The 27,391-nt window shown below is 38.0% G+C and overlaps 1 protein-coding gene across 1 annotated transcript in view; it reads right to left on the reverse strand.

The window, feature by feature from the left end:
* The window catches only part of PCLO (piccolo presynaptic cytomatrix protein), a 529,144-nt gene that overhangs the window by 220,870 nt on the left and 280,883 nt on the right, over nucleotides 1-27,391 (reverse strand). Inside the window, exons 5-6 of the mRNA XM_007944901.1 lie at nucleotides 21,298-26,356; nucleotides 18,921-20,932 (exon numbers count right to left, since the gene is read on the reverse strand). Of these exons, the coding sequence (XP_007943092.1) occupies nucleotides 18,921-20,932; nucleotides 21,298-26,356 (7,071 nt within the window). The remainder of the gene's footprint in view (nucleotides 1-18,920; nucleotides 20,933-21,297; nucleotides 26,357-27,391) is intronic.

The raw sequence follows: 27,391 nt of genomic DNA on the forward strand, positions 1-27,391 counted from the left end.
TTTATTTCATAGGAGCCTAGAAATAGGCCAAAGAGAAGTGATGCACAGTCAGTAAAACAAATATTCTAAGGAAAGCTAATTCTAGTATATTCAATTAAGCCACGCATCGATCCAGCCATACAGCTATTCATTTCTACGTCAAATAATCTAGTCATTTATCTATGTAGATTGGCAATCAATATGCTACAATGAAAATTATTACCTAGATTTGATTAAGTGGTAGTATATAGCTTCACATTAAAAATGTTTATTTTCACTTATTACAAGATAAAAGACATAGTGATGGTTTTCTTAAACTTATGAACTACTTTACAGGTATGTGTTCTAATATAAAATTACAATTTTATTTTATTTTTTGAAATTGGGGTCTTTCGGGATTTTAGTTAGTGTCTTAATTATCTACTGCTGCAATAATAGAAGTATCACAAGTAGATTGGTTTAAAAAACAGAAATTTATTTTCTCACAGTTTAGGCTAGAAGTTCAAATGCAGGGCATCGGCTTCAGGGGAAAGTACTTGTCTCTTTCAATATCCTTAAGTCCAAAGTTCCTTGGAGATGTCAACTTATCTTGCCATCAATCTTCTCCTGAGTCTCGGAGGTTCTCTGTGCAGGGACCCCAGGTCGAAAGGACAGTTCTGCTCACAGCTTTTCCTTCTTGGTAGTAATGAGGTCCCTCTCTTCTCTCTTTGCTTATCTCTTCTTCTTTTACCTCTTGTAAGACAAAAGGTGTGACTCAAGCTTGGGTGTGAATTGAATAAAGATGAGCCTTGAGTAAAGCTGTGACCTAAGTCACAGCCTGTTGTAAAGCTATGACTCAAAATACACCCCACCAGAAGGCTGGTGGTTCAAACCCACCAGCTACTCCTCAGAAGGAAGGTTGGGCAATCTACTTCTGTAGTGATAATGCCTCCGAAATCCAAGGAGGGGTCGCTATGAGTCGGGTCCGACTCCATGGCACATTAACAACACCAACAACAATAGTGCCTCAATAACATATAGTGGTTTGGATTTATAACACATCACAAAATGTAGGATAATTACACCAGATCACAAAATAGAGTACAACCACAAAATACTGGGAAGCCTGGTCTAGCCAAGTTCATATATATATTTTTTGGGGACACAATTTAATCCATGCCATTCCATCCTTGTTCCTTCAAATTCATAACTTTGTGACATGTAAAAAATTCATCCTATAACGTTGTTGTTGTTACATGCCATTGAGTCAGCTCTGACTCACAGTGACCTTATGTATACCATATAAAATCATAAATTGATTCTAAGTTCAAAATTTCATTTTCTGATCATCTAAATCAAATACAGAGGAGCATTTCTCTATAGGTCTCCTCAGTTCTGTCTGACCCTTCATAAGAATTGCCTTTGATGTCCATAATTCTATAAACGGTCTCTTCAAGGCAATCCAGGATTTTACTATTCGGGACTTTAAAACTCTTCCAGCTTCTAATTATTACCCCAATTTCAATACTGTTTCCACATATTGGGTATCTGTTAAAGAAGCACTCCATTTTTGGTACTAAATTCTGTCTCAGTTACCCAATGCTGCTATAGTAGAAATATCACAGGTGGGTGGCTTTAACAAACAAAAATTTATTCTTTCACAGTTTACGGGGCTAGAAGTTTGAATTCACAGTGCTGAATCTAGGGGAAGGTGCTTATCTCCTTTCAACATCTGTGGGCCTGGTGTTCCTTGGAAACCTCTTAGTGTGTTGGCATCAATCTTTCCCTGGGTCTAGAAGATTCTTAGCACAGGGACTCAGAGTCCAAAGGATGGGCTCTGTTCCAAGCTCTTCGTTCTTGGTAATAATGAGGCTCCTCTTCTCTCTGCTTGCTTCTCCCTCATCTCTTGCAAGATAAACGGTATGACTCAAGCAAGGGTGAAATTTGAGTAAGAGTGTGATGTAAGTAAAGGTGTGACTTAAGTAAGGGTGTGACTTGAGTAAGGGTGTGATCTGAGTCACACCTTTTTATTAGAATAAAAGTAATCAAAATTTTAAGAATTAAACTGAAAACTTACCCAAAACATAAATGTAAATAAAAAAGTAAGCATCTCTCCCTTTTTCTTTTCAGCAGGCATTCCTTTGTTCTCCAGGATGGTGGATATTGTTGTACTGCTTGCATATCTGTGCATTATTACATTTTGGGAACGAATCATTGATCCACACAGACAGTGCAGTGACTCCAATATGTTCATAAAATATTTCTTCATTGGTAGTCTCTCATCAGGACAAACTTAAGTTTACCTCAAATGTTGTAAAATGTAAATCCATAATTATGTTACATTTCTGGAGATTAGAACTACAATTGCTATGCCACGTGTGTTCTGGAGTATTATATCATTAGCAATTTGATGGATGAGTCTATAACTACCTATCAAAAACCATTCCAAATGTAAAATCAGTAGAGACAGAAAGGCTTAAAATTATCTTACGATATCAAAGGTCTTTTATACTCAGATCCTTGAAATGCCTAACCACAAAATTGCAGGAACTGAGATACTGATGTTCCTTTCTCTCTGTCATTAATTGATTGTTCCTTAACTTATAATAGCATATTGATACATACTAGAATAGTTCAGAGATTTCTTTATCTATATGTTTGCAGTGAATGAAATATATCTTCTTCATAAACTTAAACCATGTGTAGTAGCTTTCTCAAAATTAAATTAAATAACAATATTTTCTTGGAGAGTGTTTAACTGTGACACTTTTTCCATATAAACTATAGAATCATTTAGCTATTTAAACCAAACTCACTGCCATCAAGCTGGACTCAACTCATAGAGACTCCTCCTTGGGTTTCTGAGGCAGTATCACTAAGGAAGTAGATTGCCCAACCTTCCTTCTGAGGAGTGGCTGGTGGGTTTGAACCGCCAGCTTTCTGGTTAGCAGTCAAGTGCCTTAGGCACTACACCGTTAGAGCTCCCTAAACCAAATTCACTGTGATGGAGTCAGATCCTTGGGTTTCCAAGGTGGTAACACTATAGCAACAGCTTGTTCAATCTTCCTTCCAAGGAGTGGCTAGTGGGTTTGAACTGCCAGCCTCTGGTCAGCAATCAGATGCCTTAGGCACTACACTATCAGAGCTCCCTTTAGCTATTTAGAATACAATAATATTAACAATTGATTTGGGTATGGCAAATCAAATTAAGTATGTGGCACAAAATACTTTTACCAGTCCTCTCAAAGCTGAAAGTCATGAACTTATATAATAATTTTTTTTTTTTTTTTTACAAAACAACACTTTAAGAGTTTAACTTTTCCTTTCAATGATCAATTCTACATATTCAGAATCACAAGAATAGAAGGATAACTGAGTGATTAGATGCTTTTCGAAAATAATTTGTGAAATCTGATCTTATTTGTAGTTTTGTATTTTAGTCAGCATTTGTAGGCATAGGTTCTAGCCATAAAATGGTTGAAACCACCAGCAGAAAGCTCTTTTTCTAAGTAGAGTAACATTGTATTTTGTTACAAATATTTCTATCATTTTAATTCCTTATGTGACACTGAAGAAATCCATGCACATTTACTTATGTCAAAAGGAAAATTAACATTGTGATGTCATCTTTCATGAAGTGTTAAAAAACTCTCTACACTTAGCATAAATTAGTACTTTCAGCAGTGGATTTAGCTTAAAGTCCAAAGAAACGAATGATTAAGCCATATAAGTAACCACTTTTCTTGGGCACTGAACTCTGCAATTCTGCCAGAAAAAACAAAAGGGACCTGGCCTTGTTTGTGTCATGCTATAATATAGTATCTTAATGGATCAAATATTAAAATTTGATACAACCCATTAAGAGTGCTTTATTAAAATAGCTTACCAAAAAGCCAATTTTTATAGGTTTGTTTTGCACATACTTACATTTAACCATTAACTTGGATGGAGAGGAAGGAGGAGGAAGTGACAAGGGTAATCACCTCTAGCTTCCTACCTTTTATTTTTTACTGAACTTTCATTCTCTCAAGAGGATTATGTATTGCTCTTCACAAGGCTAGGTTTTTATTTGCTGTATCACACTATCAGAAGTTTCTCCATTAAAAAAAAATTTAAAACACCACCAACAAAAAATATCAAGATCTCTAAGGCAGCTTAATGATTTCTTAACTGTTTTCAACAATTAAGATTGATTTTTTACAAACTCTTTTAATTTGAATCCTTGTAACATGGTCTTAGGTGAAATTAAAACAGGTAATAATTTCTTTTGTTGTTTATAGCTGCAGGCTAAACTACCTCAGTTTATTTAACCAGTTCATTTAAGACTCAGTTTACCTTACCATATCTGTCCTATAGTTCTCCTTATTCAACTCTCCACACAATTCAAGCTATTTAATAGTAACAAAAAGAAAATTCTCTTAAATATTTGGGCCTCAATCAATGCGTATAAACTAATGTTTCTGGTGGTAGTGCAAAAAAACATTGATGTGGCTTTCAAGATCCTCATCTTTAAAACACAGACTAAAATAAATGTAAAGTCTACAGAAAATAAGTGGTTTGGATTTCAACTAAGAGAATGTATATGAAAATGTTTTATTGGTTATGAGGCTCTAAAGTATTAAATATTTATGTATATGCATATGTATGTATATTAATGATGTTGAATATAATGATAAGAAAAAATGTCAAGCAAATATTAGAATACATTGTGATCGAAATATGTATTTTCTATCTAAAATACACCCCCAGTTTTTCCATTACAATCATTTTAGTTGTTTGTTCATTTATTTTCCAGTAATAACAAATGTGGGAAATTAGAGAATCCTAAATAATTTGCAGAAATATAAGCTCATACAAAATTATGTGTTATGTGTTGGTATTGGATATAGATGAGAGAATGTATATGTAACTTTATTATAGACAGTTACAAACTGCACAACTATTAGAAGAGTAGTGAATTGTTCAGACACAAATATACTGTTAAGAAACTAATATATTAAAATAAACTTTATACTATGGTAAAATATTTAGGAAGTTAATTAATGTCAAATAATGTTCTATGTCTTAAAACTGTCAGCAATAATACCCTATTAATTCAGAACTCCTACATGTTAGTTAAACTGGCATGTCAGAATATTTAGTGTTACGTTTACAGTAGAGCACTGTCATTGAATATTTGGATTATAAATAAACATTTTTCTAATAATCATGTTAATTTGCATATTTTGAAATATAGATACCTGGAAAGGCTAACATAAAATATCTGACTTTTACTCAGTATGAAATATTTGTTTTGAAAATAATCTTCAAATATTAAGGTGATGTGGCAGTACTGAATAACTGTAAACTGATCAACTTAAAAACTTTCTGGTTTCACTCAGTGACATTTGTATACATATACATGACAGCAGTAAAACTGAGGTGTCTGGGAGGATTGAAAATGACCGACCTAGGTCTGAATCAAACCTAGATTTTCTGAATTAAACTTTAGTTTGTCCAAGTCCCTTCCGCTTTCCTCAGTGCCTGTGATTTAGAGCCTTATTGAATCTTCACCACCTTCTGAAAACAATGGAAGGGACAAGAATGTGGTTTATGGAGAAATGTTTGTCAGGAAATGTCTGTCTAGACAGTGTCAGGAGAAAGCTTGCGAGCATGCCCCAGGAGGGATATATATGTAGATAGTTCAGAAAATCACTTGCCAGATTGGCTCCAAGAAGTCTATGTCAGAAAATAGATTAGTTAACTGTATAGAATTTTAACTTGCTATCCTCATAATTATATGTAGTCCCAAGCTCCCATGATGTGGTCATGTACTCCCTTCCCCATTTCTCTGTATAAAAAAGTGATCTAGCATTTCACCATGTTGCCCAGCTCAAGCTGTTCAAACCCTCCAATAAAACTAGTTGTTTTTCACTTTTAACAGAGTTTAAGTTTTGTTCAGCTCTGCAATATTTTTTGGTGTCAGAAGTGGAGATTTTCAAGGTGCATTATCTTTGGCAACTATTAGGCAGCAAGGACTGGGCTCAGGTACCACCTGAGCCATTTGGTCTCTCTTTCCCAAGCCTTCTTGAGAGTCACCTCAAGGTAAATAACCTGTTTCTGAACTCTGTGTCCCTGAATCACAGTTTTTTTGAGTTTTATTACTTGATTCTATTTCAATCAATTTCAGTGTTTCATTGTGTTGTATGAATACCATGGTTAAATTTACCTCAAAATAAACAAAATTAGTCTAGCCTCTATAACCTACCTCTCCACTACTCCAATTCCTCCTCATTTTATACTTCTATTTTTAAAAGAGTAACAACAAAAGAAAACTTAGAAGAAATAAGACCTAACTTTCCCAGATATAGAGGTCCTCTAAGAATAAGATGATTGTCCATTTATAAGAATTCTTTAACAGAAAGTTGGCTCAAACAGGTAAATAAAACCATTCCCTCTCCAGACAATTAGAGATAACATAATTTGTTAGAGGTAACACAATTTGTGCTTCTTGTGGCTATTTTTATGTGAAAGATCAGATTATCCTACAAAAAGGAACCCAGACCAAAAGAACAAATCATATGCCTGTATGTTGCCCTGTTTAGATGGCTGAGCTCAATGTACATTAGGTCTACTAGTTCTGCTAAGCATATACTCATATAATGAAAGCTCTTACTGGAGGAATAATTTAGAGACCCTGTCAAGTCTAAAACCCATCACAAAAGAGGGTGGTATGTGTTTTGGTCCTCTAGTGCTGCACTAACAGGAATACCACAAATGGATGGTTTTAAAAACATGAGTTTATCCTCTTACAGTTTATGAGGCTAGAAGTCCAAATTCAAAGTGCCAAATCGAGGGGCTGGGTGAAAGTCCTTCAACCTTGGGCTCTGCCTCTTGTTCCTGGCCTACTGGAACTGGAGGCATCTTTCACTCAGTCAGTTGCTGGCTGCTGAGGTTGGCAAACCCAAGGTTGACAAGTAAAATGGCACAGTTCCAAAATGATCAAACTAAATGGCAGGCCACTGATTCAAGTATATTATATCCCCAAGATTGGCAGACAACATGGCAGGCTGCTGCATGATGACTCAGCTACATGCAGGATTCAACCCTGCTAAAAGCTGTAGACCATTTCCAAAGCTTCTTCTTATACACTGGAAGTAGACCACATCCCTAAGGCAGCTACTCAGCTCCTCCAGTAGATTCCACCACGGAGCTGATTACCAACCTCACCATGGGGAATAATGACATCCAACTGCCAGCCACTCAAAACCAGGCCCAGCCAAGTTGACACATAACCTTAACTGCCACAGTATGATTCTGGAAATACACTATCAGACAGACCTGGTACCAGGAAAAAAAAAAAAACAAACTCACTGCTGTCGAGTTGGATCTGACTCATAGTGACCCCTCCTTGGATTTCTGAGGTGTGATCATTATGGAAATAGATTTCCCAATCTTCCTTCTGAGGAGTAGCTGGTGGGTTTGAACTGCCAGCCTTCTGGTTTGCAGTCAAATGCCTTGGGCACTATGCTACGAGAACCTCCAGACCTGATATAGGATGGGTATTCCTTTAAGCCTTCATACATTGACATAGTGTCCTCAACTTGAAAAATCTCTTTGTAATCTGCTGGTCCCTATGGCCCAAACTGCCAATGACATTGCTGATGGTATGTCAGCTCAACAAAGATCTTTAGAATCTGTCACTAAAACAGTATTAGATAACAGAGTATCTCCTGATTTCCTTATAGATCAACAATGAGGAGTCTGTGCTATTGCTAACATCTCCTGTTGTACTATGATAAACATCACAGGAGCAGTAAAACAGACATTACAAAACTTTGCTAAAAAACTGGTTGGTTATGTTTGATACACTCCATCTGTGGTTCTCCTCTTTTTGACATTTTTAGCTGATTATCCTAAAACATTGATTCCTGGTTGTATTCCATGTTGCAAGCTGGAATAGTTATTTAATTGTCATAATATCTCTCATATGCATAATCAAATGTGCTACAAATTCTTATCTAATGTTGGCAACTTCACTGCAACAACCCATTTCACTATGTAAAGAATCAGGTATTCAGGGAAAAAAAAAAAATTCAGAGGAGATTGATCTCACACCTTGAGTTAGTCTTTTCTCCATGCAAAGCTGTTCCTCCAAGTGTGGCCTTCCTCCATACATACTACAATTTAAAAAAAAAAAACCTCACTGCCATGGAGTCAGATCTGACTCACAGTGACCCCTCCTTGGGTTTCTGAGGCAGTATCACTACAGAACTAGTGCCCAACCTTCCTTCTGAGGAGTGGCTGGTGGGTTTGAACCACCAGCCTTCTGGTTAGCAGTCACATGCCTTAGGCACTACACTACCGGAGCTCCCATTCCACAATAATAGGAGCACAAAAGTAGAATGTCTAAACTATGGCATAGTGAAGAGCTCACTTAATTGGATGGTGCCCAGCTGCCTCTGATGGCCATTTTGCTAGTTAGAATGGAAATACTGACAATGTCCAGGGTCTTAAAAGCTTGATGAGAGGCAATCCAAAATTCCAACTAAAATTTTATGTGACGAAAGCATTGTTATAATAGTGATCAAGGAATCTCTATAGAGATTCACGATCAACAGCAGGGAATGTGTAAGAGTATTCTAAAATTGAGGAGCTTGGAATGACTGAAAATGACTGACTTAGGTCTGAAGCAAAACCCCATTTTCTGAATTAAACTTTGTTGCTGTTTTTGTTAGGTGTAGTCAAGTTGGTTCTGATTCATAGTTACTTTATGTACAACAGAACAAAACACTGCCTGCTCTGGTGCAAGCCTCATAAATGTTGCTATGTTTTGAGCTCACTGTTGCAGCCACTTTGCCAATCTATCTCATTCAGAGTCTTCCTCTTTTTCTTTGACCTTCTGCTTTACCAAGCATTATATCCTTCTTCAGGGACTGATCCCTCCTGATAATATGTCCAGGGTATGTGAGACAAAGTGACCACACTCACTTCTAAGGAGCCTTCTGGCTATACTTCTTCCAAAACAGATTTTTCCATTCTTCTGGCAGTGTATTCTTATAGTATAGTCAATAGTTTTTGCCAACACCATAATTAAGCCAAAAACCAAACTCACTGCTGTCGAGTAGATTCCAACTCATAGTGACCACTCCTTGGGTTTCCAAGGTGGCATCTCTGTGGAAGTAGATCGCCCTGTCTTCTTTCCAAGGAGTGGCTGGTGAGTTTGAACAACCAGCCTTCTGGTTAGCAGTCAAATGCCTTAGGCACTATGCCACCAGAGCTCCCACACAATAATTAAGAGGTATAAATTATTCTTCACTCTTCCTTTTTCCATGTCCAGCTTTTATATGCATATAAAGTGATTCAAACTACCATGGCTTGGGTCAGGCACATTCTAGTCCTCAGAATGACATCTTTGCTTTTTAATACTTTAAAGAAGTCTTTTGCGGGAGATTTTCCCAATGCCATATGTTGATTTCCTGACTGTTGTTTCCATGGGCATTGACTGTGGATCCAAGTAAAATTAAATCACAGACCACTTCAGTATTTTTGGTGTCTAACATGATGCTGTTGATGGGTCCAGCTGTGAAGATTTTTGTTTTCTTTATGTTGAGGTGTAGTGCCTACTGAGGGCTGTAGTCTGATCTTCATCATTAAGTACTCCAAGTCCTCTTTACTTTCAGCAAGCAAGGTTGTGTCATCTGCATATGTTGTTAATGAGCCCTCCTTCAATGCTGATGCTGCATTCTTCATACAGGCCAGCTTCTGGGATTATTTGCTTTACATACACATTGACTAAGTATAGCGAAAAGTTACAACCAATGCACACACTTTTCCTGATTTTAAACCATGCAATATCTCCTTGTTCTGTTTGAGCAACTGCCTCTTGGTCTATGTATAGGTCCCTCATGTGCACAATTAATTGTTCTGGAATTCCCATTCTTTGCAATATTATCTAGAATGTATGATGATGCACACAGTCAAATGCCTTTACATAGTCAATAAAACATAGGTAAACATCTTGCTGATATTCTCTTCTTTTAGCCAAGATTCATCTTAAACTTAAGTTTGTCCTATGTCCTCCTTTTCACCTTCATAAGAATAGAGTTAGGCCTTCAACGAGATGGATTGATGCGGTGGCTGTGATGATGGGATCAAGTATAGCAGGGATTGTGGGGCTGGCGCGGGATCAGGCAGTGTTTCGTTCTGCTGTGCATGGGGTCGCTATGAGTCGGAAACGACTCGACGGCACTTAACAACAACAACAACAAGAATAGAGTCTGTCATCAAGTGCCTTGTGGTGTGTAACTTCTTGTAAAACTTTAACCACCCTCAGCAAACAGTGGAGGGGGCATAGACATGATGCTAGAAAAAATCCACAGACAGAAAAAATCCAGACACAAAATCTGGATGGGGAAATATTCTTAGAAAGTATGTTGCTGTTATATGCCGTCAAGTCGAACCCGACTCACAGCAACTCCTACTTGGGTTTTTGAGGCAGTATCACTACAGAAGTTGATTGCCCAACCTTCCTTCTGAGAAGTGGCTGGTGGGTTTGAACCACCAGCCTTCTGGTTAACAGTCAAGTGCCTTAGGTACTACACTACCTGAGCTTCTTTAGAAAGTATAGTGCCATATATTTAAAAAAATGGTGGAAAAACACAGAAGAGAAAGCAGAAGCCACTCCTCGGAAGGAAGGTTGGGCAATCCTACTTCCGTAGTGATACTGCCTCAGAAACCCAAGGAGGGGTCGCTAAGAGTTGGGGCCAACTCGACGGCACATAACAACAACAACAACTCACACAAAAAATGTAATGGGATGATGAGTATGGTTTCTTTTTTACTTACTATTATTTTTTTTCCTTATATGTGAGTGTAGGGAATCTGTGTACCATTTAAAAATGTTTTCTTCCTAAATATTCTTGTTGCTGTTGTTAGGTGCCATCAAGTCAGTTCTAACTCCCAGTGACCCTATGTAAACAAATGAAATAGTGCCCAGTGTTTTTAATCATCTATCCTCATAATAATTCCTAGGTTTGAGCCCACTGTCAACGCCACTCTGTCAATCCATCTTGTTGAGGCTCTTTCCCATTTTTGCTCACCCTTCACTTGACCAAACGTGATGTCCTTCTCTACGGACTGGTCCATCCTGATAACATTCCAAAGTACCTGAGATGAAGTCTTGTTGTCCTTAATTCTAAGGAGCATTCAGGCTGTACTTCTCCAAGATAGATTTGTTCATTTTTCTGGCAGTCCATATATTTAATATTCCTCACCCATCCCATAATTCAAAGGCATCTACTCTTTTTTGGTCTTCCTTATTCACTGTCCAGCTTTCACATGCTTATGAGACAACTGTAAACATCATGTCTTGGGTCAGGTGCACTTTAGTCCTCAAAGTGACATCTTTGCTTTTTAGAATATTAAAGAGGTCTTTTGCAGTAGATTTGCCCAATGTAATATATTATTTGATTTATTAACTGCTTTCTCCATGTATCATGATATTGCTTATTGGTTCAGTTGGGAGGGTTTTTGTTTTTTCTATGTTGAAGTGTAATCCATACACCATGCAGTCTTTGATCTTCACCAGTGTTCTAGTTACCTAGTACTACTCTGATAGGAAATATTCCACAAATGGGATGGCCTTAACAAACAGGAGTTCATTCTCTTACAGTTCAAGAGGCTAGAAGTCCCAGTTCAAAGTGCCAGACTCTAGGGGTTGGGTGAAAGACCCTCGACCGTGGGCTTCAGCTCTGCCTCCAGCTCCCAGCCCACTGAAGCTAGAGGTATCTCTTCACTCAGGCAGCTACTGGCTGCGGAGGCTAACAAGCCCAAGGTCAACAAATAAAATGGCACAGTCCTGATGTTACCAAACCACACGGCAGGCCATTAATTCAAGCCCATTGAAAGTCCCAAGGTTGGCAGAGCATGGCAGGCTGCTGAACAATGACACAGCTACATACAGGGTCCAAGTGTGCCATAAGCTAGAGACCATTCCCAAAGCTGCTGCTTATATACGGGAAGCAGACCACATACCCAAAGGCAGCTACTCAGCTGCTCCCAGTAGATTCCACCATGATTACTAGTCTCATCATAGGGAATACTGCATCCAGCTGCCCAGCCACTCAACCTGGCCTAGCCAAGTTGACACAAAAATATAACCACAACCAGTAAGTGCTTCAATTTCTCTTCACTTTTAGCAAGCAAGGTGGTATGATATGCATATTGCAGGTTGGTAATGAGTGTTCCTCCAATCCTGATGCCATGTTCTTCATATAGTCCAGTTTCTCAGATTATATGCTCAGCATACAGATTGGGTAAATACAGTCAAAGTATATAACCCTCACATCTTTCCTGATTTTAAACCATACACTAGTCTCTTATTCTGTTCCAAATAAATGAAATTCTTGGAAGTGAAATCAGTTTTATATATAAAGAGGTCCATCCACTCACAAATTCATTAATTTATTATTATGGAGTATGCACGATGGGTCAGTTATCTTTTTGGGCACTGAGGATGCTGCAGTGAACATAAGAAAGCAAAAGTCTCATTCATAAATTCTGGTGGGGAACAAAAACAATAAACAAAATAATCAAGTAATAGATATAGTACATTAGATGGCCATATGGAAAAAAATAAAGAGGGGTATAGTGACAAAGTGTTAGAAGAAAAAGTAATGTTCAATATAAAGTAAGTAACAAGAGGCATCATGATCAAAAATAATAAATTTAAAAATGCTTAGAGAGAGCAGGAATCTGAAGTTTCTAGAGCAGCAGCCATTATGTAATTTACATGGTAGCAAAGGCACACAGTTAAGAGACATGAGAATTAAAGTTCTCATGCTACGTAAGTGTGGCTCTAGAAAAAGGATTTGAAATATATTTAAATAATTGCTGTTCCAAATTGCAGAGTTAAAACAAATATATTTAAATTCCAGAAAGGTACATTTTACCTGTAAGGAAGAACCTTTAATTATTTAATTAATTAAAGCTATACTAGGAGCTTGTTAGGAAAAAAAATAATAATTTTGTATTGACAGAGAACAAAACTTGGGAAAAAAAGTCCAGATTTCCCTGTGTGTAAGCAAAAAGTACAAAATAGTGCTTTGAGATAATAAGCAAGAAGAACAAAATATTCCCAGCAATAGATGGTCAAACATCTACTTTGTTTCTCTAGTTCATCGTGTATGTACTTACAGAATTTATCAGTGTGTGGAAGAATACAATGAATGAATGAATGAGATAATGAAAGAATGAATGCAGAAATAAATTGAAAAATGAGTAAGACTAATAGGGATTTAAACTGGGGTTTTAGGGAGAGATGAGGAAAATGACAAGATAAAAAGACAGACACCAAATAAGCATTTAATTCACAAGAAATTATCAGAAAATATTCACCATTTCCCAGAATACACTACTAATAAGGTAAGAATTATAACATGGGGACCCTAAAATTTTAAATTCTTTATTGTGATTTGGGTGCAAATTTGCAAAGCAGATTCATTTTACTCTCAGCAGGTAAAACCCATTTGGTTTGACAGCACTGATTACAATTCCACCAATAAACAGCTCTCCTCCCATCTCCTCCCATCTCCTCCCTGTGACTAGCCCTTCCCTATGTATTCCTTTCTGTCCCAGCTTTCCCCCTACACAAATGCTACCCTTCTGATCTTCATGGCTGATTGATCTAAGGAATGTATCTCCCTGAGGCAAGTGTTCTGGAGAACCCTAGAATTTTGATTCTGCTCAGGCTATAGGTTTAATTTGGTACTATGATAAAGTCACAACCATACTCTGGAATTTCTTTCATCATTAGTAAGATGGCTGGGCACACTAATAGGTAATCTCTTTTAGCTTGTGATGAGGGCCTCAGATGTCAATATAAACAAAGTGGACTTGACATTTTAAACAAAGGAGATACAACTTATACTTGTCTGTAGGACTTGCTATGATAGGCCCTGATTGAGGGCCTATCCTAGAAAGGATAAATACTGTGGGCCTACTTGGTGCCATGCACTGGTCTAGGCACTTGGGACTATAGTAGCAAACAAAGCAAATTCCTGGCACTCATAGACTTTACATTCCACTGGAGAAGAAAGATTATATTCGTTTAAAGATATAATATATTGATAAGCAATATACTGTATATGAATTTAGAGGGTGTTGGGGAGGGATGCATGGTAGTAGAAGACTTTTTTTTTTTTTTAAAGGAATTTCTGTGGAGGTGAAATTTGAGCAGAAAGCTGGTTAAAGGCAAAGAATTGGGAAGAGAATTTCAGACAAATGCTGGCTAGGATTGAGGTTGGCACATCTAAAGATCAGTACTTGTAGAACAGTGAGAAGCTGGGCAGGTATGGGGAGTGATCAATAAGATAGCAAGACAGGTTGAGATCAGGTAAGTGGCCTAAGCAAAAATAAATAAATAAATAAATTCTAATGCATTCTGAGTATTATGAGAATCTACTGAAGTGAGTGACAATCTGACTTACATTTTAATAATCATCCTGGGTGCTACTTGGAGAACTGATTGAAGAGAAGACAAGACTAGAAAGAGTGCAGAGGCTCATGAATAGTTACCATATTTTTATGCAAATAATGCATGTCTTTTATGTCTGTTTGCCAACTGCTCCCTCCCTGCTGGAGATATTTTGGTAAACATGCTACACTTTTTTTTTTTTTTTTTTTACAGCAACATGTGAAAAAAATGGTATAGTGGCACTTAGGAAAATACCTCCCAGGTGGAGGGAGCCACTGGAAAACAAAGGTGCATTTTATTTACATAAGTCACTGTCTGTCATCAAGTAGATTCCAGCTCTAACTGACCCTATAGGATGGAACTGTCTTATAGGGCAGTTTCCAAGTCTGTAAAACTTTACAGAAGATTTTCACATCTTTCTCCCATGGAATGGCTGGTAGGTTTGAATTACCAACTTTGTGGTTAGCAACCACTGTGCTACCGGGCGTGGGGGCGCTCCTTTATTTGCATAAAAATGCAGGTGTATGTAAGATGATGACGACTTGGACTAGGCTCACTACAGTCCAGCAAAGTAAATTCAAAGTCTGTTATGGCAAAGTAGAGCCTTATTTGGCTAAAATTTCATCCATGACAAACATCCTTCTCACTTCTTTGCTATTTTTTTTTATGTCTTCTACTTACAACCACCTCCATTTCCTTCTTCATGGTCCAATAGAGATCTCAACCTTCAAGTCTCAGTACCTTCTCTTTGAAACTTTCCTGATACTTCCAGGAAGAGTAGATGCTATTACAGAATCTCACTAGGCATAAAACCTACCTTTCACGCTGTATTATATGTGTTACTGTCTTGCCTCAATGCCTATGAAATGGTGGTTTTTTTTTTTTTTTTTTTAACTTTACTGATCTGTGAAAATTGGGGTTCTTTAACTGCTGAGCTAGATTTCTTAAATCAGACATATCACTATGGATCACTTAGAAGAATATTCTTTTTATTAAACTAAAAAAAAACAAACTCACTGCCATCAAGTTGATTCTGATTCATAGAGACCCCCTTTCAGTTTCCAAGGTAGTAAATCTTTATGGAAGTAGATTGCCCAGTCTTCCTTCCATGGAGTAGCTGGTGGGTTTGAACCACCAGCCTTCTGGTTAGCAGTCAAATGCTTTAGACACTACGCCACCAGAGCTTTTTTTTTTGTTTGTTTTTTTAGTAAAGTTAATACATTATCAATCAGAGTTATACAATCAAGAAATTATTTTCATTTAGTTTAAAACAGACTAAAAAGTGTATAAGTTTGCATAGAAATAATTACAAAAGTCACATCTTAGACTTAAAGCATCTAATGTATTAAAAACACTGACTACATATAATACAGTCTACCCTGTACATCAAATAAAACAATACTTTCGAGTTTATGTACAAATATTCCACATTAAATTAATCATTGTGTTTGACCAATTGAATGCAGGAGGTACTGAATTATATCCCACAGCCCAGTACAGCTAGGATTTTTCAGATGCAGCTCTGTTCAACTTCTTTCATGATTACATATGATTACCTTGTCAATCCAAAACAAGTAGTCCCCAACTTATGATGTATTCAAGCTACAATGAACTGCACTTATGCCTTTTTTTTAAGACATCAGCAAATTGCATGCTGCCATACTGTATATATAGTACGTATCTATAATATGTACAAATAGTACATATTACTGTTGATAAAATTGTCAACATGGACAAAAAAGCTTGTCTTAGGAAAGGTTGCCAGAACACACACTCACTTAAAAAAAGGCAGACTTGATGCCCAGTTTCAAGACATTTAAAAGACAGAATCAAGTTGCATTTGACTTATCTAAGAACTGAACTACAATGGAGTTGTTGGAAGGGAACCTCATTGTAAGTCAGGGACTACCTGTATTACTGATAAAATCAGTAATAGAACCCATACAACCAACTGTAATTTTATTACATATTTACAAATACAAAGTGATGAAAAAATTGACAACTTGAACCTCTTCTTCAACTGAGTCACTGAGTTAAGAGCACAGGGCCTGAAACTACTATCCTGAGATAATCTTTAAACCTTAAACCAGAAGTATCCCCTGATGTCTTCTTAAAACCAAACAATAGTATACCTTAACTAGTAAAAAATGCCTGCCTTGAGCATTGTGTTCTTTTAAGAACTATCTACATGGGATCAAATGACAACAGCAAATGGAAAGATTAGCTAGGAAACTTAGAGGGCATGAGTTTCTGTTAATGGTTTAGGAGCAGGACTGAAAAAGAGGGTAAGAGTGTTGCACAATTTAAAGAACGTGATCAACATCAATGAATCCTACACATAGAAATTGTGGAACTGGTGTATATTCTGCTGTGTACATTCTCAACAGCAAAAAAGAGTAAAATAAAAAAATAAACAAAGTTAAGACAAAAAAGGGTCCAGGGCTTTATACTCAGTAAATGATGAGTACACCAAGTGGAATGTCAATTTTTTCTAAGGACAAAATCTTAAATATTACCTTAAAAATACTGTGAAAAACCATATTTTCAAACTTTTTCATTAAATCCTTAAGTTAAGCTATAGGCCACAGCTGTGTAAATAAATATCAATATATTACACCTGAGTTAAAAACCACAAATCACAATATATTCTACAAACAAAGCTTTATATACAACAAACCTCTGGTAAGTTGGATTATATCTAAATGCATCAGGGCTGGGGTTCCCAGATCTTCTCAGTGTTTAAGAGTCATTTTTTAATATTAAATATAGGGCTGTGTCTTCTGTCCCTCCCCAACCCCCCCAAAGACAGGTTTACTTTTAAGTTTCATTGGTTGAGAGAGAACAGAATGAAAAATGTTACAATGAAATTTTTAAAAAGTAGAATGAATATGTAATTTATTAAATTACTATTGAAATGTCTATACATCTATAAATAGACACCCAAATCCACTGCCATTGAGTCAATTCTGACTCACAGCAACCCCCATTGGGTTTCCAAGGCTGTAAATCTTAGATTGCCTCATCTTCTTCTTGCGGAACAGCTGGTGGGTTTGAACTGCTAACCTTACGGTTAGCAGTCAAATGCCTTCCCCACTACACCACCAGAGCTCATTTCATAAATATACACAGTAATATGCAATGGCATATTTTTCAGCCTACAGGCAATATACAGGTCAACAGAAATCTAGCAATACCTTAGCAAAGCTTATGTAGAAGTTTCAGGTTCTGAGACCTAGAATTCAGAAACCAATGCTTGAGGGAAGCTATTAATTACAACATAAATCCTGTTTTAAATTGAACTATCACATTATTGAATCAACTTTGAAAGACTTATATTAGATTTTCTAAAGTAGCATATACTTGCTTTTATAACTAATTATTAACATTTCTTATTCTCAGTTATAGAGTTCTTCACAAGGTATCTAACATATCAACATATGTTCTTTACCTTTTGTAGCATACATACATACTTTAAAATAATCTCTATTATCAAGGTAAATGTAAAAAAAGTTTTTAGCTTATGAAATTCTAACCCAATTTAGACTATCAAAAATCACATTATCAATCTACAATTATTGTTTAGCATCAATTATTCTTTTATTAGGTCCTTGGGTGACTAAAACTGGTTTGTTTGTTCTTGGCCACTAATCGACAGGTTGGTGGCTCAAACTCAATTCACTTCAATAAAGTTTATAGCCAAGAAAACTGTTTGGAGCCCAGTTCTACTCTTAACACATGGAATCACCATGAGTTGGAACCAACTCAAAGGCATCAGGTTTGGTTTTAGTTTATCCTTTTATTAAGGCATCTTAATTATATTCCTATTTTCCCTCTTTCAATACTAAATTTTCCTCATTCAGGCAATGAATAAAAAATTTAGAAAAGAAAAGTAAGAATATTTAAGAAAAAAGATGAAGGCTTACCTGGGTTAGAACAGTAAAACCGCCAGAAGCAAAATAAACATGGATAAACTATGATGCTCGCATATCATGTTCATCTGCCAGCCCTAGAAATGTTCCCTATTGACAAAGTTTATACTAAGCATTTTTATGGAAACATAATAGTGACTGACAAGATGATCTCCAAGGACCCTACCAGCTTTGGCATTCTAGTAACCATGGGTCTAAATTTACAGTCATCTTTTGCCTTACCTGTTTATGTTCAATGTTCATTCCATCATACTTGACCATGAATATGAATTAAATTCACTGAAATCACAGTCCTCAATACACACTAGGGAGATTTCAATATTAAAACAAAACTTACAATCTTATTAATATCAAATAATAAATTTCTTCTTCGTCTTGTATCACATAATGTTTTCTTTTTTGGATAATTTTAAATGAATGTATTGTATGTAATTTTTACCCAAATTTTGCAACAGTCATCACTGAAATTTAGTACAAGGTTTTGAATGTACCAGGAGCTTTATTTCTCCCCTAAAATCTGCAAAAAGATTAATATCGACCCATCATTGCCTTTTAACTGAAAAGAGAATCATTCTTACCGTGTAGCCCTCGGTATATTGAAAAGGAGCCCTGGAACTCTCGTCTGCTGTTGGACTCAGAGGCTTGGGGTCAGACATAGAACGCTGCATCATCTTGGCTGTCTTAGGACTTGCTGGTGGAACTTTAGCCATATCTGGATGCAGCACTTTCTGTGGACTTATATCATCAGAAAGGGTTTTTTCATAAGGTACAAAGGCTGATTCTAAGGCTTTGCCTGGTGAAAGTGGTGAGATGGGTGAATAAAGGACTTTTGGAGATTTGGGTGGGGAAGGAGCCAGCTGTACAGTGGAATCTGCCCGAAGGTGAGATGAATAACCAATCTCTAAAGGTGTTGGGCGTTTTTTGTCTTTGGGTGGAGATGTAGCACTCAGATACTGAGGACTTTGTGTGTCTGAATCTGCCTCTGTTTGACATCCTAAACTACCCCCTTTGTAAGTCTTTTCAGGTGCTGAAATATGTTTTATTATTTCAACTTTGGCATCTACTCGTGCCCGTATTGAAGGTGTTCTTATGGTTCCAACTGGCTCAGTTTGCACAGATATCTCTGCCACTGTTTGAACTGCTATGCTGGAGACTTTGGAAAGGGGTTTGGTCTTCTCTGCCTCTGGAGCGGTATCGCCATACTTCCCTACACGAGATTTTCTCCGTGACCTACTAGGCATATCCCATTCATCCTGGTCTTCATCATCAGTTTGGACACTTGTATCAACACTTTTTTTAGTCTTCCTTCTCCTACTCACATAACTCCTATCTGCTGCATCTTCATCATCAGTTTGGACACCACTGTCCACTATCTTTTTAAAACTTCGGGGATCGTCTCCCATATTTTCTCCAATTTCATCATACTGCCCACGGACTTTAGCTGCAGAACTTCGCTTTTTGGGTGGTTTTTCATCTTTTACAACAACGTCAGTTAGAGGTATTTCTGAAACAGTACTCAAGATGCCAGGTGGGGCAATGTACTGAGTAACGCCATCAGATTGAACTGTATACCATCCTTGGCTTTGTGGTATTTCGATTGCCACAACAGCTGAAGCTGTGGTGGTTGCTTCTTCAGTCCCCCAAAACTGACCACTTTCTGGGGCAGCATACTGACCTTCCAAAATTGTCTGCTCTGCAGTGGTCTGTGGAGAGACAGTTCCAGAAGGGTCATAGTTATACTGGTAGATCTGGCGAATCTTTTGTTCCTCTAGCTGCTGGTGAAGCTGTTGTTGTAGCTGTTGGATCTGCTCTAGCTGTAACTGTTGCTGGGCCAATGTCTCCTGCCTCATCATAAACTGGGCTTGCCGTTCTTCTTCTTGCTGATAAAGAAGGTGCTGCTTCATTGACTGTAGCTCCTCCAGCTTTTTTTGAACCATGATCTTTTCTTGTTCTCGAAACCTCTGAATTTCCTGGCGTTCCCACTCCAATTCCTCAGCAAAGCGCTGTTGCTTGATTTTCTCCAGTTCCAAGAGTTCACGCTCCAAGTCTAACTGTTGTTGTTTATCTTCCTCAGGGACAATTAAAAGAGAACTTTCATCTTCCACCACTTCAGAAAAAACTTCAGATGCTGTGGTTAAAGTGGGAACAGCGTCTATTGTCTCAGCTGTAAAAGTTTCCATAGTAATGGTTTGCAAACTGGCACTGATATCAACACCAGTTACTGCAATGTCCATTTCAGATGCACCTGTTGTTAAGAAATATGATCTAGGCATTGGCTGGCTCTGTTGTAGGACAGATAATGAAGTCACTGCATCAGCTGTGTGCAAACCGGATAAATCCCTTGCAGTGGTGCTAAAAATGGAGCCAGGTTGTGTGGTGATTGCAAATGTAGAAGGCACTGGAGTTGCTACTGAAGAACAGACAACACCATTAGATGACTTCAAAACACTTCCCACCCCATACTGGGATCCGGGTGGTGGAGTCATTCTTGCTGTGGAATACTGTGGGGTGCTAAGCCCAGTGCCTGAAATGACTTGTCGTGTTTCTGGATATGGACCTGTAGTCTTGATTGAATAATCCATTACCTCACCTGAAATACAGGGCAGAGTTATAGTCCAGTTCCAAGAATGAATGATGCTTTTTGGATTAGAATGCCTCTCATCTTGATGAACATAATGAATGGGTCTGCATGCAAATCCACAGGTTAACCTAATTAGATGTGGAATAAAAGCAACGTTGAACATGCAGGCACATGCAGGCGACTTGGGCAGAACAAATAAAAAATGAAAAAAAAAAAAAAAAAGCGCACATGTATTCCAAACTATGTTGCCAAAACATCCAAAGAAAGAGAAAAAATAACACAATTGGAAAAGGGACCATATTTTCATCCTGAAATGAGATGGGGAACACCATGATGATATTTCAAGGATAGGTCTGCTGCTACATCATACTGACCTGTAGTAATTCTCCCTGAAGTTAGATCTACTGCTGCATCAGCTCCTCCAGAATAATCAAAAGCATTCTTACTTTTATAGAAAAAGTGTCCAGCTTCTGCTAAATTAGTATCAGACATGGAAGGTTTCATTCCCCCAATACCTCTATAACCATATGACCCTGACCGATCATATTGATAGTGGTCATCCCTATAACCAAAACGATCCTCAGGAAGAGTAGTTTTAGGTTGCTGTGCTGTGCAACTCCTTCCAAAAGGTAACTTATAAACCACATCACAGCACACAGCCCTTCTTCCTGCAGTCAGATCAACAGGTCTTTCATCATCTTCTATTATTTTGGTCACTGGACTTGAAGTCGATTCATCCACTGTTACAACAGTTCTGTAAGACTTCGTGGTACTGAGATCCACTGCTTCTCCATCAGTGGTCCCCTGGGATGTGATGCTATCAGACCAACCATTTGTAACCCCAACAGGAGGTACAGTGACTGGTTTTGTAACAGCCAGTGTGACTGCTTGTGCTGAAGTACTTAGGGATAAGTTTATTGGTGCTTCCTCCCTAAGCGTAGGCAAGGCTTGCCCACTTGGCATCCTGTATGGGGGCTCAGCATACTTCGATGTAGTTAGCTGGAGTGGTGGTGCCGCTGTTGGTTCTATACTCATAAAGCTTTCTGTACCTGTGGTGTAATTTGCACTAGCTGTGCATGTGACAACTGTCACTGTTTCAGTGACAAGGGATATTGGAGTCACTATTGATGAGGCTGCACTAAGATTTATAATGGATGGTTGTACAGTACTAATTTGTCTCCCATAAACTTCACTTGATATGGTCTGCCTTTTCATATCCATTGTAGAAGCAGAAAGATCTATACATTTTTCAGTTACTTGAACTTCTTCTTTTGGCACTGTACGCAGATCAATGACATCACCAAAAAGTTGTAACTTTCCATTTTCCTTGTACTGATGCTTCTCTAAATGTAGGGTATCCAGAGCAAGAGGTTCTGGAGGAATTGTTATGGAGATGCTGCTGGGGCCAATACTAGGTACCGTACTTTTAGCTGCTGAAACCTCAACCTTGGATACTGCAGTTGTGAGAAACTGTGCAACTGAAGTTGGAGGTGGCTGAAATGAAGACACAGTTGTGACAGGGACAGCAGGAAATGTCTCCAAAGTTCCTGAGACATATAGGCTCTGCTCTGAAGGACTTGGAATTGCTGCAGCTGTCACAGGAGGGATTAGAGAAAACACCGGTTCAAGGGAAACTAGATCTTTGGGGGGTGATCCAAGGGGCCAGCTGGTAACTGTTGGACCAATTGAAGAATCTGTTGGAGTCCCAGGTTCAGAAGGCAATGTGATAACCACATAAGTTTCCATGAGGGATTTGGAAAATCTTGGTGAGGACTTGTTAGAGTGGGGGGAAAGTGGGGAAGTAGGGGATGGCAATTTATAATCTGCTGAAGTCACTAAATTCAATGTCATACTTGAAGCTAAAGATAAACCAGTTGGCTTGGGAGGTGTATCTGCTGGTTTTTGTGTAGTTATTGGAAGTGGAGGAACTGCTGGCTTAGGGGCAATTGGAGGTTTGCTTGGCTCAGGCCTATGTGTAAATACAAGTCCAGATGGAATTGAAGATGGCTTAGGAGGAACAGGAGGAGGTGCAGGGGTACATATCTTTGTTACTGGTAACCCAGTATTCTTCAAAACAGCTGGGGTCTCTTCAGTAGCAACAGCATCAACCTGAGGTATAGCACTAGTAGCTACAGTCACTGAAGCTGTAATTGCTACCTTTCTTTTAGGATACATTGTTGGTTTAGGTGAAGTTGGTGGAGGCAATGGTGGGGGAGGAGGAGGAGGTGGAGGAGGTGGTTGGGCTGATGTGTCCAAAGAAAAACTTCGGAAGAATGGGCGAGTTTTAGTTGGAAGAGAGAAAACAGAAGGACCGCCAGATGGTAACTGAGACACAGGTTTTGCCTGGTCAAAGACCTCTCCAGATACAAAGCACGTTGTTGAAATCTGCTCCGTTATTGGAACAGCTTTTGCTGAAGAAGGTCGTTGATCAAATCCAGGTTCAGATATGGTCACTTTTATGAATTCAGCTTCAGATTCCTTCTTTTGATCTCTGTAAGCTTCTAAAACTTCCAGAATAACTCCATTTCTATCTTCCTTCTTAGCTTTCTTTGTTGGATCTTTTTCAGATAGAGGTAAGTCGGTGGAAATAGTGTCAGCAACAGGTCCCTCTAATTCAGTTCCTACAGATTCTATGATAGAAGGTGTCATATCAGATAAGGAAATTGTAATATGATCAGCACCAGTCCTATCATCTGGTGTGGCAGCCCTGACTAATGACATACTTATTTCTTCTGGATAGTCAATAATGCTGCCTGGAAAATAAGTTGATGAGGAAATTTCCTCAGAATCTTCAGATTTAGTTACTACTACTGGCTCTGTATAAATGGTGGTTATACTATCCAGGGTAGTAACAGGCGAGGAGCTATCTGTGGTACAAACTGAAGAAACAGATGATGTAAGAGAAGGGGTGTCAGATGGTGGGACAGATGTAGCACTTTCTGAGGGCTCAGAATAAGTCAAAATCAGTGCTTCATTGGCAATTATTTCTTGAATTTCTCTTGTATAATCAGTTATATATTCATCCTCAATTTCTTCTGTGGAAAAATGTTGGGTTATTTTAACATCTGGAATAGAGAGTGTCGTGCTGCTGGTTGAATCTGTAAGAGATGCACCTGAGAGAATACTCGATGTCAAAGATGCATCAGGCATTCTATCAAAGTCCATGGTGGCCTCTGTCACATCATCCCCAATGGGGGGCTTGGTTGGACTGGATCCAGGTGTTAGCTGCATCTGTTGCCTCTTCATGAGTTCTTCATAGGCAGCATCAGCATCTAATAATTTTTTTTCTTCACTGTTAGAAGTTACCATACTGCCAAGATCCACTATCTCGTGGCTCTCTGGGATGATAAAAGAGCTTGAAACAATATCTTCTTGAGGCACAACAGAATGTAAGCTCTCTAACTCGTAAAACTCTTTCTGGAGGTCTGTAATTTTCTGCATAGGGTCTTCATAAATCTGTTCTGGAAGTCTTGTTTTTTGCTCTCTCCCTTTCTGCTGCATGAATCCATTTTCCTCTTCTTGCCTTGTTAATAAACTGCCATCTATTGATCCATTGTATGAGTCCTCTACTAAAGATTCATAAATATAATCCTCTATTAACATCCCACCATACAAAGGTTCTTTTTCAAACACTTCATCTCGTTCATTTGCAACTGGAAAAGCTTTATATTTCTGGGATTTATGTATCATTTCTTCATACATCTCCTCAGCACTTTTTAATGCCTTTTGGTCACCCTCTTTCTGTATAATAGATTGTTCATCTGTTGGGGAGTATAAAGATACAGCTGTGGGCAATTTGTAAACTTTTTGTACTTCTATTATTTTTTCTGGGCTTATTTCAAAACCCTCTGGGTCTGATTCAATACTAGGTGAATATTCAGAACAAGAAGATCGGTGGAGCTCCTCCATTTCTGCAGCCTGACGCAATTCTTCTGTTGGAGAAGCATCTTCAATGGGAGAGAGGTTACTAGGTGGTGTCTTTGGTCTTTCTCTCCTTCTCTGAGCTCGAAGTTCATCTTTGTCTTTCTTTGATTTTTTACTAGAACTCTTTCTTTGTTGCTGTTCTAACTCCCGCTGCTTTTCTTGCTCCTTTAATAATTCTTCTTCCTCTCTCAATTCTTCTTCCTCTGAAGAATCTTCAATAGTAGGCAGAAGAGGGCCATGTGATCTGTGCCGAGCTTTTCGCTGCTGTTTGCTCTCTCCTTTTTTGTGACTTGGACTACTGTCACTATCCTCATCAAGTGATGACACTGATGTAGGGGAAGTACCAGGAGTGAAGCTGGAAGCATGAAGACTAGAAGATCCTTCCCCCCTTGACCTATCTTCTGGTGAGTCTGTCAAGCTTTCCATTTCTAATTCTGGCTCTTCATCAAAATACAAAGTCGTTTTTTTCTGTGATGACTCTGCAGAATACTTATCTGCTATTGTGCTGTTGAGTTCAATCGTTTTAAATCGACGTAACCCTCCACCTCCAGCAACTGCAAGTTCCTCACTCTCCTGACTTTTGGTTTCTCTGTACTTAAGTTCAGGACTGTCATCAAATGTCTCATCGTCTTCATCATGCCATGAATGGCGTCTCCCTGTATCATCATCAAAGCTTGCACTACTTTTTCGTGTCAGCCGCCTGTGTTTCCCTGCCATTACCTTTCCTTTCCCTTTAGTTTCTTCCTTCTTCTGGCTTTCTATACTACTACTAATCTCTTTGAGTTGGTTCCTAATAAACTCATCATCCTCAGAACCTGAAGCATCTTCATCAGCACTCATTTCTATGATTTGCTTTCGAATGAAGTCCTCCTCTTCACCTGAGCCCTGACTATCTTCCTGTTTATACTCATCACTGCTTGAAGAACCAACACTAGTTCTCCGTTTTCTTTGGGGAACAGGTGAGTTTTCACTTTCACTGCTGTCTTCAACTGAATCATAAGACTGTCTTCTGGTAGCTAAGTCATCAACAAACTCCAACTTTTCTTTATAGTCCTTTCTAGAAGGAATGCCTTCTAGGCTATCTTTTTTCAAAGTGTCTTTCCTTTCTTCTTGACTTTCCTTGAGTGTCTCTTCTGAAAAAGTGATTTCCAGTGTTTCAGAAAAACTCTGAGTTTTCTCTTGGTCCTTAGGTTGTTCTGGAGAAGCTCCATGGGGTTCTGTTTTCTTGTCTGCTTTTTCTTCCACAAGTGTACTAGATTGAGCTTCCAAAATAGATAGGACAGTACTTTCTAACTTAGCCAGATCAGAGGGACTGGAAGGACTGCTTTCTTGAGAAAAAGAGTCCTTTTTGAGGCCTTTGAGCAAGTCCTTCTCATCACTTGGAATAAGACTTGGAATTTCACCAAGTGAACTTGATATTCCATCAGAAGAATATCCTGTGTCACTCAGACCTTGAGGGCTTTTCGGCTGCTGAGAACTTGAGGTGTCTGATTTGTCATCTTCCTTTTCCTAGCAGAGAGGAAAAGATAGAGGAAAACTTAACATAGTTAAACTAATAACTATCAAGAAATGAGAAATAATTAAGGGAATTTTGTCAACTATACAACAATATTAAAAAAAAAACCATTGAATATGCACAAAAATGAAAAATAGTTTATATCAATGTTAGTTTTCATTTAACCTAAGTTTAATTTAAATGCTAAATTCTCAATGACATCTGATTTTATTCCATTTATATACTAGCCTTTTATATTGAAATATCATGATTATCTTTGTAAGCAGACTTACTCTGGGATAGAGTTCAAATTGTGAAGAAAAAATTCCAAAGAAAATCCTGCCATTACCATGAGTAATATTTTTGGATTATACAGTTCGATAAAACATGTGGGGGTAGGGAGGGGAAAATTAGACGATGGATTTTTTATCTGGCTAAAAGTTTATGGGATGTTGGAAAATTTACTTAAAAAAAAGATTAGGTAATGTGGCTATAATGACAAATGCCCTGCTACTCACAGGATTTTTAAATAATTTAAACAAGACACTGCCACTATACAAAGGCCCTTTGAAAGTTCTAAATACTATATATGCTTGGTATTGTTAATACTATTATCCTATATTGATTGGAATAAATGTTTAGAAATTTCAAACTTTAACAAAGTTATGCAATAACTGGTCTGACTCATCACTTCAGCTAATAATACAGTTATTGTTTTTGTGGAGCTGTTCATCGACTTATTTTCAGCATCCCACTTCAAAGATGTTTCACTAACATTAGTTACAAATGGCTTCTGTATTTGAAAATGCTTGGTAAATTATTTATCTTCACCCTACTTAAAAGCCAGCTCTCTTCAAGTACAATAACTAACTTTTTGTGAGTGGAAGCATGGGTTTTCCAGGGTGCTAGGTTGGAAGGCAGCAGAGTTGCTCAGTAGGCACACCAATGCCTTGACCTTCCAGATTTCTTTAGACTGTGATGAGGCCATGTTGACAATTTTGGTTCAAGAATCAGAGAGACATTAAATGAAAATGGTAAATATAGATACT

The sequence above is a fragment of the Orycteropus afer genome, unplaced genomic scaffold (assembly GCF_000298275.1).
Source record: "Orycteropus afer afer isolate SDZICR_OR568_19922 unplaced genomic scaffold, OryAfe1.0 scaffold00007, whole genome shotgun sequence".
In the NCBI taxonomy this organism is placed as follows: Eukaryota; Metazoa; Chordata; class Mammalia; order Tubulidentata; family Orycteropodidae; genus Orycteropus; species Orycteropus afer.